At 34.0% G+C, this 13819-nt stretch overlaps 2 protein-coding genes across 3 annotated transcripts; one reads left to right on the top strand and one right to left on the bottom strand.

Annotated features, from left to right (window-relative positions):
- Positions 1–9416, bottom strand: LOC128193168 (GDH/6PGL endoplasmic bifunctional protein-like). 2 transcript variants are annotated; one of them, XM_052866487.1, is made up of 5 exons: positions 9309–9397; positions 8753–8848; positions 7688–8348; positions 1757–1848; positions 1–1628 (listed from the first exon to the last, which is right to left on the bottom strand). In XM_052866487.1, exons 3-5 carry the CDS (start codon positions 8338–8340, stop codon positions 22–24), a joined length of 2352 nt encoding a protein of 783 aa, XP_052722447.1. In that variant the 5' UTR covers positions 8341–8348; positions 8753–8848; positions 9309–9397; the 3' UTR covers positions 1–21. The 2 variants fall into 2 exon arrangements, with proteins under 2 accessions (XP_052722447.1, XP_052722439.1); XM_052866479.1 differs by lacking the exon at positions 8753–8848 and having other exon boundaries at positions 9309–9416.
- A 1-nt stretch (position 9417) lies between these two features.
- LOC128193181 (isochorismatase domain-containing protein 2-like) lies at positions 9418–13236 on the top strand. Its single transcript, XM_052866502.1, has 4 exons — positions 9418–9639; positions 10582–10692; positions 11010–11142; positions 12482–13236. The coding sequence occupies exons 1-4, from the start codon at positions 9420–9422 to the stop codon at positions 12660–12662; spliced, it is 645 nt and encodes a 214-aa protein (XP_052722462.1). The 5' UTR covers positions 9418–9419; the 3' UTR covers positions 12663–13236.
- Positions 13237–13819: the final 583 nt, after the last annotated feature.

Genomic DNA, 13819 nt, shown 5'->3' with positions numbered 1-13819 from the left:
TTCATTTTAAATCAATTTCATTTATTTTCCAAACCATGCATCATTATCAATATAAAATGTGACATTTCCAGTTTGAGAATTGACCCCCAAAATAGGATAATCATTTACATTTTTCTTTTCACTTCCAGCAAGAGAGTCCACTATATCATGCTTTTTATGACCACTCACTATGACAGCGGTGTGTCTAGCTTTGTTCAATATAGAAAATAAAAGTGTCATTCTTTTCACGCTAGATTCGTTTGTTGTCATGGCAACCAAGTTTTCATTGTCTTTCAGCAGCCCTGATTTGGGAAAAAGTGATGCAGTGTGTCCATCCTGTCCCATTCCCAAAATGATAAAGTCAAGTTCCAGCTTGGAAACAAAATGCACAAGAGCTGCCTTATAACGTTCAACACTTCCAGTAGAGCACACATTTTCAACACTATAGTCTACCATAGGATGAATGTTACCATATGGAATTCTAACATTCTGTAACAACTCTTCATCAATTGTTTTGAAATTTGACAGTTGGTCATGGTATTGCGCACACCGTTCATCAACTTGCCAAATGTGAGTCCATCTCCATGGAAATTTCGGGAAATGTTTGAGTATTGCTCTGTAGAGCTGAATAGAACTGGACCCACCTGACAGAGCAAGATGGAAAATCCCAGCTTTGGCCACAGTAGTCTTTGCAACATCATTAATTTTCTCTGCTAGAGATTTGTACAACTGCACATCTGGTTTAACAAGCAACATATGGCCAAGAAAGTGAGATGGAAGAGAGGATACTGAGAGTCTTTCTCTCTCTGAAAATTCATCTGCAACTAAACTACTCTCCTGTTCTACATACCTTAACATACCATTACTATATCCAAAATTAAGAGAAATGTCATTGTTTTCTAGATACAGCTTTGGGTGTCTATGTTTGGTTTCTTCTATCACTGAACTCCATATATGCCATAAATGTTCCAGGCCCTCTGTTGTCACAAAACTCTTCTTGTCTCCTCTGTACAGGTCCCTTACCACTGTCACATAGGCATTTTCATTTGCTTTTGGAATTGAAAAGTAAAACTCATTTAAGCTTTGTCCAAATACAAAAGATTCCTGAGAGGTGACCACCATATCTTCCAGACCCTCGGTTAAATGAGGAGAAAAGAGATTCTTAGACACAAGTATACCAACAGTGGGCAAGCTTCCAGGATTTATTTGGAAAATAATTTGTCTAGCACCATGTTGAGAGACATTAAATGATTTGCATCCACACACACACATTACGGAATCTTTGAATTTAATCCTAATATAACTGGACCTTTCGTCCAAAGCTTTTCCTGAGATCATGATTATTGGGACACCATTCCAACGAGGAGAATCAATGCTTAATAATGATGCTGCAAATGTTGGTGTATACATAGAGAGGGATATATTCGCCTTTTCTTGTTCTGCATGGTGTAAATATCTTGAATACTGTCCAGTTAATACATGTTCTTCTTTCACTTCTTTAACTTGTGATAATAATTTGTTTTTATTGCTGTCAAAGTCATTATGGTGATTATTTGGGAGTTCCATAGCCACCAAGGCCAGTAACTCCGTCATATGATTTTGCATGACATCTCGGATCACACCATATTTGTCATAGAATTCTATTCTACCTGAAAAAGAGCACAAAGCAACATTCTCTATAAACAAATATCAACTACTTACAATATACTTGAAAATCAACAAAGATATCTTCAACAACAAAGTTACACAAAGTTCAATGTCAGTATTTCTGACCAACCTTTGCTGTCAACTGTTTCTTTCATTGCTATTTCAATTCTTTCCACATGTTCATTATTCAAAATTGTTTCCAAATGGTTGAAGTTTCGGTTCCTAGAAAACAGATCATATATACCAGTAATTAAGGTCTTCCGTTTCCAACGGAAGACCTTTCTATTATTGTGCGGGTTAAGATTTTTCTTATTTTTCTTTTTTTTTTTGTTTCCTAGACGCGAACTTTTAGGCTTCATATCTTGCTCATTTCTGAACGGTTTTTGCTCAAATTTTCAGGGCTTATGTACTTTACAAAACACTATCTTAAGCAATTCATAAAATTTAGAATTCACTTTCCGTTAAAGAGTTATTTCCCTTTTAAAAAATTTTAGGGCCTTTTGTTTCCAGACAAAGGCTCCGAGACTATGATAGCAGGGAATGGGAATCGAACGCATTTGAATAGCAGAAACATTGTAGTGGTGCACATCGGTTTTTGTTTTTAGATTACATTTTTTTATTTAGGAAAGGGTAGGGGGTCAAAAAACAGGATTCAAAAAAGTGCAAAAATTTATACATGTTTTCCTTTATATCTTTTAAACGAAAAATATTTTGTTAAGACATGTAGAATAAAAGTTGTGCAAAATATCAAGGGCTTTCATTTGTCACCAATAAAAAAGGGCTGGCCCCTTAAATTAAGGGCCAATGGCCCCTAAAAAATTTTGCTTAATAACTCAAAAACGGTTAGGATTTTGATATGGCTGTCGCTGGAAAAGTTGTTTGTTGGGATCTCATAAAGGTCGTTACAATGTTATTTTGTATGAGATTTGTGTAGTATGAGTGTAAAAAGCTTTACATGTTAACATGTACCTGTTTTCATTTGACAAGTTAACGAAAGTCTTTGCGCGTACAACTGGCATAACGTTACCGCAAAAAATGTATGCTGATGTATACAAACGGCATTAATTCATAAGAATGTTTTTTTTAGAATACGTGCTTTATTTTAGGAGTTTAAGTCATTGTTGTTAAGTTCTTATAATGCACAATCCTTAAAAAACGGGATTTGTAAAACAAATCATTGTTTTTCTTTTCTAGTAAACCACAAAATATGGAATTAAAAAAAAGCTATGCATTACATTTTAGTTATTAACTCCATGCATTTAAAATCTACCTTGAATCAGTGCTGTGTGTGTGTACCATTACGTAAGCTCTCCCTCGCCCGCGGTCGAGAAAATCGGTCACCATGGTCGCGGCTGGACTACCTAGCGATCAGCGGTTATCTAACACACGAGAGTTGCGTCTCTCTTAAATGAGTTTATTTATCCACAAACTCAAGAATTGTTTTCGTTTTGATTGGATTAAACGATTGGGTGTCAATTAAGAAATCGTTCAGTTAATTAATAAATGAATGTCAATTTCAATCTAAAGCAATAATAGACATAGATCAATTGTGGGTTTTAAGTTTAAAATAAATAACTTCTATTTGATAGAGTAAGGTCATTATACTGAAATCTTTTCAAAGCTTCCTGGGTTCTAAGTTGTGCGGGTCTGTGCGTTTTACCCTACGTAATCTATCGTTCGCCCACGGCCGAGGATCTCGGCCACGGCTGCACTACATAGCGGTTATTTAATACACAAGATTCGCACACCGAGACGCACACTTCCATGCATATGAACGTGTTTGAGTTAATATAGCCGTAAATACAAGAACTGTTTAAATTTTATGCTATCAAAGTTTGTCCATTTTGTATTTATTTACTTAAATTTGAGTGTAAATGAATATTAATGAACGATATTACTCCAAATCGGAAACATTGTCAGACATAAATTAATGGTTGGTTTGTTTATGTAAAATATTTTATAAACTGTACAAATAATGCTTTAAATCAACAACAACAACCCCTAAATATGAAACATTTAAATGATGATCATCCATCGCACATGGCGGTCGGTTCGTGATCTTCTACATGTACCTTATCACGCGTTCATGTTTCATATTTTGCACGGACACAGCTATATTTTATTATGTTTTCAACTGTTATATTGGTTTAAGGTGAAAAGATAAATTTATTTTACGTGTACAGTTGATTAAGCATTGATGTATACGATAGCGTACAAGGTAGTTTAAAAATCAAATCAAATTATAATCAAAGTTCCATGTTACATGTTTGCGGTAGGTGCTAGCACGATAAAAGAATGTCCTGAGTTGAGGCATTTGATGATTTTTTAAAAGAATATTCACATGAGTTTTAAACAACTTTAGATTAGTGCTATCGGTCACATATTAATTACTTCTGTAGTTTTTGTACATGCATGTTCGTTTCATTGTGGAAGCGAACTCATTGCTGCCCCCCCCCCTCCCTCCTCCCGCCCCGCTGACAGGAGCTCGCGCTGTATTTTTATTTTTTTTTGATTGGCGAAACGATATCAAGATCTGTCGAAAATCATTTTTGGTGGCTTCTTTTTATGTGTAACATTTTGTTTCACTTTCCCACCCATTTGTTTATTCGGTCAGTCTGTGTTAATTCAATCGCCACGTGCGACCCTTACATGTACATGTATAACGGCGTACATTGTATAGATTATCATGATCTATTTGAATTAAGTACCATACGTAAAGATTCCCATAATAATTAACTGCATGACTGTGTACATTCTAGGCAAATCCCTGTGCGTTAATTACTTTTAAGACCTCTTGTTTTCCGTTAACAGTGGTTTAAATAATTAAAATAATTACTGGTAAAAATATCTATAATCGGGATCCCAAAGAACTTACTTCCCGCAATTCATAGAAATGATCAGTATGTTTTCTTTCTATGTTTTCATTTAAAGTAGTCCGAGTATCGCACTACGTCATAATACGGATTTTACAATATTGGTTCGACTTTTACAAAGCGTTTTAGTTACCCGGTATTGATTTTGCTCTACATCGCTGTTGTAAACAATGGCAATAATAAGCAATTAGAACGGTAATATATGTATTCTATGAGAGATAGAAATGATTAATGTTGAGAAACTCGATTCTGTTAAAGTAAAATGAAAAACGAAGTTTCTGATTAACCAGGATCTCAGGTATGCTTATATCTTCCTTGTTTTGATGCCCCCCCCCCCGAAATTTTATTTTTCTTTTACTAAAACCGGTTTAAATTTAGAGACAGAAGCTATTTCGAATTTAATCAATCGTCAATTGATTAATGTTTAAATGATATCTAACATTGTTGACAGATCTAGGCAGAAAACTGTAGCAAAATGAGATTTTTACGGATTTTTTCATTTGGGTCTACTTGGTTAAGAGCTTGTAGCGTGAAAAGTAATCCGTCAACATATAATTTATTTTACCAAATCTTTTTTCTAAGATGTCAATCTATAGAATAAACACCATAAATTTAAGTTTGAGTCCATAAAATAGTAAAAAAAAATTACCAAACGCGATACTAGCATTGCATTTTTGTATTCTATTTTGATACATCAGGTCCATAAAGCTTACTTACTTACAAAAATTTGCGCAAAATTATTGATGAGATATGGCTTAAATAAATATTTATACTCTATTTTGTATGTTCAGTTCTAATTTTCCCAAAATTGGTAATTATTTTTAGGAAAAACGGACGTCTGGCAAATTTCATAATTGTCAATAATTTTCGCAAGGGGGTACACCCGCCTGAGAGGTGATAACAACCAAACTAGCATGTAAACGTACATATTTTCTTTTGTATATGTATTGCTAGAATGTATATTTATCATTTAAAGCTAAGCTTTTAATGATTGAGCCCATTTAGTGCCGAGTATAGGACTACCTTAATTTTGTTCAAATAATTAATAAATTTTCTATCATTTAAATTGTGTGCTTCATCAAATACTGATTCCGACTACCTTGAAGTCATTAATTTTTCCATTGGCTATTGACAAAAAAAGAGACGCTTGACCATCCAATGAAAACAAATACACAGAGTTTGATTGACAGGTTCAGCCAGGTGCAGGTCTCACCCGATGTCCGAGGTTATGTGTGCCGCTTGTTCAAAGCCGAATGGTCTTAGTAAGAGTTATCGAATCGGATGTAAAAAAATAAAAAAAACACATGCTTATCAAAACATGCTCGTGTAAGTTAAAGTTGATTAAGGCTTGTTCCAACAGAAATCATGTTTTTCTAATTGTATTTAATATTTTTTATGTGTAGCGAATTTTAATATTGCACAGTCATTTTACCGGTAACGAATCAGTAAGCGGTTTCGTCGTGCATGCAACTATTATTATCGGAATTCTAAATAATTTTTTTTATGTTTAAATCGCGTTTCTTTGTCCTTCTAAACTGTAGTATCAAACTTCCGAAAATATAAAGGAAGTAATTTCAACACCCCCTCCATTTTCCTAGTTTCGAATTCGTTTCCCAGTATCGAATTAACCGCCCTTTATCACTTCTGACCGAATATTTTGAGGCGAATTAATTTCAAAAATATACTAGAGGTACATGTTAATGGAGTATAAATGAAGAAGGAAAAACAATTGTGGGAATATGTCATTTAAACAAATAATATGATCGTTATTTTTATTATACCGTTTTCCCGTCAAATTAAAACTGGACTTGAACAGTTTTCATTTGCGTTACTTTATAATATTGAATTTTCATAAAAACACTTTAAAATAGTAATTGATGATAAGTAGTTGCCATTTTCCTTTGTTTTTCCCGTATATCTATCAATATATGCAGCCAAATAATACTTCTGTCGCAATGAACCGAAACTAAGAAAACTACACGTGGTTCTATTTGAAGTCGTAATTTCATTCAAAGCTCCATTATTATTTGATATGATGCATATCTTTTTAAATGAATTATATTTACTAATTATCCACTAAATAGGGATCAATAACAAACTTATTTTCATAGTTAGGCTTAATTGTTTTCACACTTTCGGTTTTTTTTCTGCTTTGAACTTCCGGCAGCTCATATCTGGGTCACATTTTTAATTTGTAAACAATTCGGTAAATAATCGTGCAAATGGCAAGCAACTTCACGCACTGATAGAATATCTATTTCTGTTTTATAATTACCTAGCTAGGATTTTTTAAATCCTCAACTTGGTCTTCCACTAGTAATTTTTCTAAAAATTATTCGATACTGGCAAATATTCATTGTAGAAATATAAGTATATCATTTCCTCTAGATTTTTTTTCATCTTGAAACAAATTGTCAGAGGGTTCCGAATGAAATCTGATTAACGTTTCACAATGTTCTCGCACGCTTTGCTCGAAACGATTTACACGCTTTGTCCGAAACTCTGCACGCTTTGTCCGAAACGCTAAACGGTTTACACGAAACGCTTCACGATTCACACGAAACGCTAAACGGTTAACACGAAACGTTTCTTGCACGTAAGTCGCACGCTTTTTAGGTGTAGTAGTACGTTTCAGGGTGTGTAAATTTTGTCAGCACGCAACTTTTCTTAATTGTACATTGTTTTCACAAATTTAGAAATATTTAGATAAAGAAGTTATCTTAGAGAAAAGGTTACGTGTTTTGTAAACGGGTTCGGTTTAAAAAAAAACCCCACAATTCCTGACATGACCCATGAGTACATACTGTTTACAACAATGCTTGCTACCCTCTGAAAATTTAATTCGCCATTAAATATCTCATTTTTTAAATAATGTTTTTTACGATTACATAAACTGTGTGCGACAAATACGGTAGTTTTCCTAAAACATTTTCTTATTTTCTTTTTCAATACACGTTTTATATGCAGGCTTTCAATCACAACACGTTTTTATAACAATAGCAGAACTAGAAGTTTAGTAATTATAATCGTTTGACACCACATCACATATATTTTCAACTCGCAGCAACAACGGAAGACCTACTCGTGGCTTTGCCACGAGCTCTGCTCTAGTTTAGAAGTTATCATTCTGGATCTCAACCTTTTTCTTAAAACATTTAAAATTTAAAGTTTAAGTTCTACATGTTTACCTAAATGGAAGAATTTGTCGGACCACTGATTTTGCCAGATAGTGATCCACTCTGTATATTTCTTCCTCCTTGAAATGTTTCCCAATGTCCCTGGCCATAGAGAGGGCAGACTGCAGATCACTGCCAAATGGCTTCTCCAGAACCAGCCTCGACCATGCATGACTTCTTTTGAGCTTACAACAAGATGAAAGTCTAGCAGCAACAGATGAGTAAACATTTGGTGGAATGGCTAAATAGAATATTCTTCCTAAGACAAAGTCTGAGTTTTCCGGACTGTTTTTTAATTTATGTTTACCAAAGCTATCAAACTGTTCATCTGTTTTAAGTTGGACATAGGTAACAAGTTGTCTAAATTCTAACAATTTCAACCCACAAACTAAGCTTATATCTCCTTCACAGTTTACATCATCTAGAAGTTTGGTTAACTTCTGTGAACCCTCTTTTTGAGCATCCCTTGAAATGCCATAAAAAGAGAATGTTTTGTTCTCATTTTGTTCTTTCAAGTACAGCTGAAAAAAGCTCTGCCACAGATATTTCCTGGACAAATCTCCCAGAGCTCCAAAGAGAACCACATCAGTATGTTGTGGCATGGTGGTGCAATGAAAAGAGTTCAGAAAACTTAGCAGCAAGACAAACGCTGATGTCACTTTCATGATGATGACTGTAAAAGACATGAAACCCATTATTAATAGAGGTCTTTTGTTTACAACAACCATATTTGTAGTACATGTATTTAGAAGAAGTACCATAGAATATTTCATAATGAATTTGTAAACGATGGCTAGGTAGACATAGAGCAAAAATAAACACCATGGAAAAACAGCATAATACATGTATCATTGTCATATCTATCACTTCACTAGATATATGTAGGTGCAACCATGCAGGCTTAGTGGAATCCTTTTTAACAACCATAGGGATTACTGGATAAATGATGTAAAGGTCTATAGAGCTTATACCAACTTAGTCGTCATCCACTTATGAAAATGTTATTTTGTGTGATCAGCTGCTATAGCCTGTCCCAACATATTTATGCTGCTTCAATTATTCTATAAGTATAAATACCTCTGGTTTCAAGCAATTTTCTTTCAATAGTATGAAAAATTCCCAAGATTTCCCCTCCGAAATGCCCGATGAAGCTTATCAGGTTTCAATACACTGCTAAAAATAATAATCTACGTTGAAATACATATTTATCAGTGAGTGTAAATGCAACACCAGCTGGTGTCATAAAATTCCTTATTTAAAAAAAATGGAGTGCGCTCAATACTACGTGATGTACGTTCAATAATGGTCCATATGACAGATATGTAGACAGGAAAAGATAAACATGGCCATCGGTAGTCCAACGAGCTCGGGAATGAGAAATTGCTGATCAAGGGGTTTTGATGTGGGAATAACATTTCTCTGACGTTAAAACTGGTTTTCTGCGCTGTAAATCATCGTTTCAGATGGAATATCTATCATAGTTACTCTGTACCTAATTCAAGCTGAGATTACTACATGTATGTAACGTTACATATGTACCTTACAATGCACTGTCGTGTGTAAACTGATATTAAAGAACACATGGGACCAGGGCGTCAAATAAACTTGCTATAAGACTGAAAACTCATCCTACCTTATTGCCTGTTACAACAGTCTGAAGTCAGTGTTCATCGAATTCCGTGCACATCGGGTGTCCCCATCTTTTCAGAATCCTCCATACTCAGAACAAAGTGAAAGTAGATCCATGTCAACTGTACGCTTGAATACGGGAAAAATGGCCATGGCTGCAAGACGATTAGGCAAGGTTTCATTAAAGAATACAGCACTGCTGTTGTGTGACATGCAAGAAAAGTTTCGTGGAAATATCATGTATTATCCACAGATTATTGAGGTAGCCCGTAGAATGTTGGAAGGAGCGAATGCACTTGACATGCCAGTGATTGTTACAGAGCAGTACCCCAAAGGTAGACAACCAAAGGTCATATATTGTGCCGAAAGTTAGAGATGAATGGAAAAACAATGTGTTGAGAACTATAGGGTTCACTAAATGTACTCTGTTTGATATGTTTCAGTTTTTATATCGATTTTATTATTGTAATAATGTTCATTACCTTGACCACAGGGGTTTGTTTAGAAAACAATGTTAAAAAAAGTGGAACCTACATTTTTAATGATGTTATTTTTCTACTCAAGCCCTTGTACCTTGACTACATTTGGATAATGCACCAGATGGTGGACTGAACTATAAGGGGAAGAAGTCTTGTTTAAAACATCAGGGATTGTTTTAAAATGCATATTACTTACAACATAAGGGTTTTCTTGCAATTTGGTCAGCAATTGTTTAGATGACGTACTGCTATTGAGACCAATTCCTCAGTAGTTTGGAATCTTATAAGAATCAATGTCAATATTTGATTGAGAAAATTGCACACATACACATACAAATATGTGCATAGAGCTTGCACAAATGATCATTTCCTACAAAATTTAGATGTATGGTAATCTGTCCCAAGTTTATAAATGTTACCATCATTTTTTAACAAATTTGCACACACCTATCAAAGAGGTACATTTGAGTTTGATGAAAGGGAAACAAATCCAATATTTCTTCATTTAAAATTTTAGTTGGGACACCTCCCACAATATTTCAATGTTATCATCTGGGTACTTTTCCCTGTAGTCTTAAATTTAGCTTTGTGTTGAGATGGCTAGAGGGAAACAGGGAAATCTTAGGATATTTTCATAGTATTAAATGAACATCATTTGAGCTTTGAAGTATTAATGAATATTGATAATTTAAGAAAATGTATGTGCTACATTAATATCTTGGAACAGAGTATACCGGTAGTAGAAGTTTAGTTATAAATAATGTAACTGTTGCTATCTGATAACTCTCTCTATTACAGGATTGGGGCACACTGTATCGGAGCTGGATGTGAGTCAGCTAAAGGTTTTTCCAAAGACTCATTTTTCCATGTTGATTCCTGAGGTCGTTGATCATATCAAGACTCTGAAAGGTGAGCTGGAGTCCTGTTTGAATCCAATGTGCAATTAGGTATAATTGATTACATTGTATGTATATTGTATACTTTATATACATCACAATGTTAAGACATTCTTAAAATTAAATGGTTTTTGGTTTTAAAGAATAAATTTACATAGAGTGGTTGAGTTTATAATGGGTGTCACTTCTGGCCTTATCCATTAGTGTATTTGATTTTCTAATTAATATTGTAAAGTTGATTTTGACTGAACAATGAAAATTCTTTATTTTTGCATAAGGATTGATTACCGTAATCACTGTTAAAAAATTCTGTTAACTGTTGTGTTTCAGATATAAACTCTGTGATGATATGTGGAATTGAAAACCATGTGTGTGTCCAAAATACTGTTCTAGACTTATTAGAGGACAATTTTGATGTCCATCTTATTGCTGATGCCTGTTCGTCTCGCTCAATGACAGACAGGTAAAAACTCTGTTATTTTCTGGTTTTCATCAGTATCATTCAGATTACTTTGTTAAGTAGCTTGCGGATTGCCCAAGTCAAATACATGATACGAGGGTCAATCAAAAAATACGAAGACAGTGTGGCTGTCTCTCAAATATTTTTTCATGAAAGTCATACTTAACAGATTAATATGTGCACCAACCACTTATGTTATTGATATGCGAAGTTTTAGTCCATTTGATGAAACGGTATTTTTGTTACCCCTTATCAAAAACATCATGTTTTGTCATCACGGCGCACGGTAACATTCAAAACATGACGTCAAGATTAAACACGCACAGTTTATAGATATACCCCATCTTTATATCACGCTTAGTCTCTTGTGCCTTTCTCCTTACAATTTAAAATGGCATTAAACAACTTAACATCTTATTTGCACACATTTGTTCGAGAGTCATAAGTTAGTTCTTCAAAGTTTTCATTTTCTAAATGTGTATCTTTTAGTTTACAGTAAAGATAACCCTGAACGTCGGTTGATGTTTCTTATTATTTTATCAAATATTTACAGATATTCTACTCTCTTTCGGACAGTTTAATATTCAAAATAAAATTACCACAACCCCCACAAAATTTATTACAGTTAAACAAAAACTTGCAAATAATTGTTGACTTATTTTTTGCACCATTGAGCATTTTCACAGCTTGTATCGACCTTTTCCTGAATTAAATCCATTTTGTTTGTACTTCTCGTTGCGCCGTGATGTCTGGCGACGTCGATGTTTTTAGTCAATTCTAAAAAGGACTATCTGTCTTTAGTTACTAATATCTGTTCGACAAAACAATATATCCGGTCATTATTTGGAACATAGTATACCATGACTATACTTAATTTAAGGTTTCTATATTATTTGGTTTTAAGCCCAATTTATAGAGATATAACTTTCCACATAATATAGTCTTTTTTTTGACATAACTCAAATTTTTACCTTGCGCCGTGACCTCATTTTTGCAGGATTAGATTCTAAATAATTCTTAGAAGTAAAGGTATTTATTAACCTTTTTTTCTAGCAAATTGTTTGAAACTATTGCTAAATTATGTCTATCAAATTTCGTAATGATATGACGTTAAGTAACATAGCTATGACAAAAGTCTTCGTATTTTTTTATTCACCCTCGTAAAGAAATTGTCATTTAAAGGCACTCCATACAAATAACTTTTTTTATAGTTAGGCAAGATATTTAAATTTTTTAATATTTTTTGATGCAGTTAATTAACATAGTAATTTTTTAGTGTTTTGGGGTAGTTTATGCTTAAAATTAAAATGTGTTTGTACATGTCGATTTCTATTCTGTACAGAATATATGCCTTCCAGCGCATGAAGGATGCGGGAGCTTATGTTACGACCAGTGAGAGCATGCTCCTAGCTCTAGTAGGAGGAGCCTCCCATCCCCGATTTAAGCAGATCCAGAAAATCATCATGACTTCAGCACCGGACACTGGCCTGTTGACCACCATCAAAGGAGAAACGGCGGTCTGATAAATCTAATGACCCGTCCTCATGTGAACTAATTTGAAACAATCAAGTGCCAATCTCATTGTCCAATCAACATTGCATTGTATTGTTGTGTGATTCCTATATTCAGAGTGGTTTCAGTGTGAACTGCTGCAATGAATTTCATAAATGATATTAGTTGAGATGAAGTAGATGTGATTTCATAATCTGATGGACTTTGTATATTTAAAAAAAGTCCAAATATTAATCATATTTGAGGATGTATTTATGGGTTGTTGATGTCGAGCCGTTTTGTACCTCAGGAATCTAGAGACGACTTAAATTTTTTCATACATTGAAAGTAGGATACTCTCTCTAGAGCTAGAAGCCTTGTTCAGGAGTTTAAGTGATGCCGTGAATTGAATGCAGTATTTTCATCGGTAGGCATTCATGAAGTGACCAGCCCTTAGATTTATAATGAAAGTAATTTTCACAGTAGATATATACCGGTACATGTATCCTGCGTGGTTAATATAACTATGCATGTAGTTTACATTGTTTTATTGTGCATATCGTTTACCATATAGCTTTTAATTGAAAATAAAATTGTTACAGTATATTTTTATGATTTGCATTTTTACCGGTATTTGTTACTGCATTCTTCCAGGAACAAATAAATATTAACTTATGTACCAGCAGGCAGCTGTTGTATAATCCTCAGACATACACATACCAGTTCATACAATAAGCTATAACCGTGTTTTACTGTATAATCTTTAATTAGTGAATTAAATTATAGATTGCATGCTTGCAGAGATTGCAGATCAAAAAACATAACCCTCACCCTCATCAGCAGTTTTTAAATAAAAAAAAAAAATATGCAGCGATCTCAAAGATTTCAATTCAGAAAGCTGTTTATTGCTTATGATTTAACCTTTCTAGGACTTTTAAATATTTCAAACTCCAATGACACGTAATTCAGCATATAATGTACGTCTTTGTAACAGGATTTGTCATGTCTTAAAAGCTCCGACCAGCTCAATTTAAAACTAAGTCTTCATAGCTTCTGTGTTGACTAGAATTACCGATATACTTGCTGTTAAACAACAAATTGAAGATTATTCATCACTGCATTTATGTATCCTATGAAACCAAAGCACCAATTAGCATCCACTGGTCAGATGAATATGTTGACATGTTAC

Source organism: Crassostrea angulata, chromosome 1 (assembly GCF_025612915.1).
Source record: "Crassostrea angulata isolate pt1a10 chromosome 1, ASM2561291v2, whole genome shotgun sequence".
Taxonomy (NCBI): Eukaryota; Metazoa; Mollusca; class Bivalvia; order Ostreida; family Ostreidae; genus Magallana; species Magallana angulata.
Note: the sequence above shows the minus strand (reverse complement) of the source record. Positions and strands in the feature narration are given on the sequence as shown.

What these genes read in the sequence shown, in the direction of transcription:
- LOC128193181 (XM_052866502.1), top strand. Translation starts at nt 9,420, where the DNA reads ATGTCAACTGTACGCTTGAATACGGGAAAAATGGCCATGGCTGCAAGA. An exon ending in TACAGAGCAGTACCCCAAAG is followed by an intron (nt 9,640 to 10,581) that starts GTAGACAACCAA and finishes TCTCTATTACAG; the next exon opens with GATTGGGGCACACTGTATCG. An exon ending in TCATATCAAGACTCTGAAAG is followed by an intron (nt 10,693 to 11,009) that starts GTGAGCTGGAGT and finishes GTTGTGTTTCAG; the next exon opens with ATATAAACTCTGTGATGATA.
- LOC128193168 (XM_052866479.1), bottom strand. Translation starts at nt 8,340, where the DNA reads ATGAAAGTGACATCAGCGTTTGTCTTGCTGCTAAGTTTTCTGAACTCT. An exon ending in CGACAAATTCTTCCATTTAG is followed by an intron (nt 1,849 to 7,687) that starts GTAAACATGTAG and finishes TCTGTTTTCTAG; the next exon opens with GAACCGAAACTTCAACCATT. An exon ending in AGAAACAGTTGACAGCAAAG is followed by an intron (nt 1,629 to 1,756) that starts GTTGGTCAGAAA and finishes GCTCTTTTTCAG; the next exon opens with GTAGAATAGAATTCTATGAC.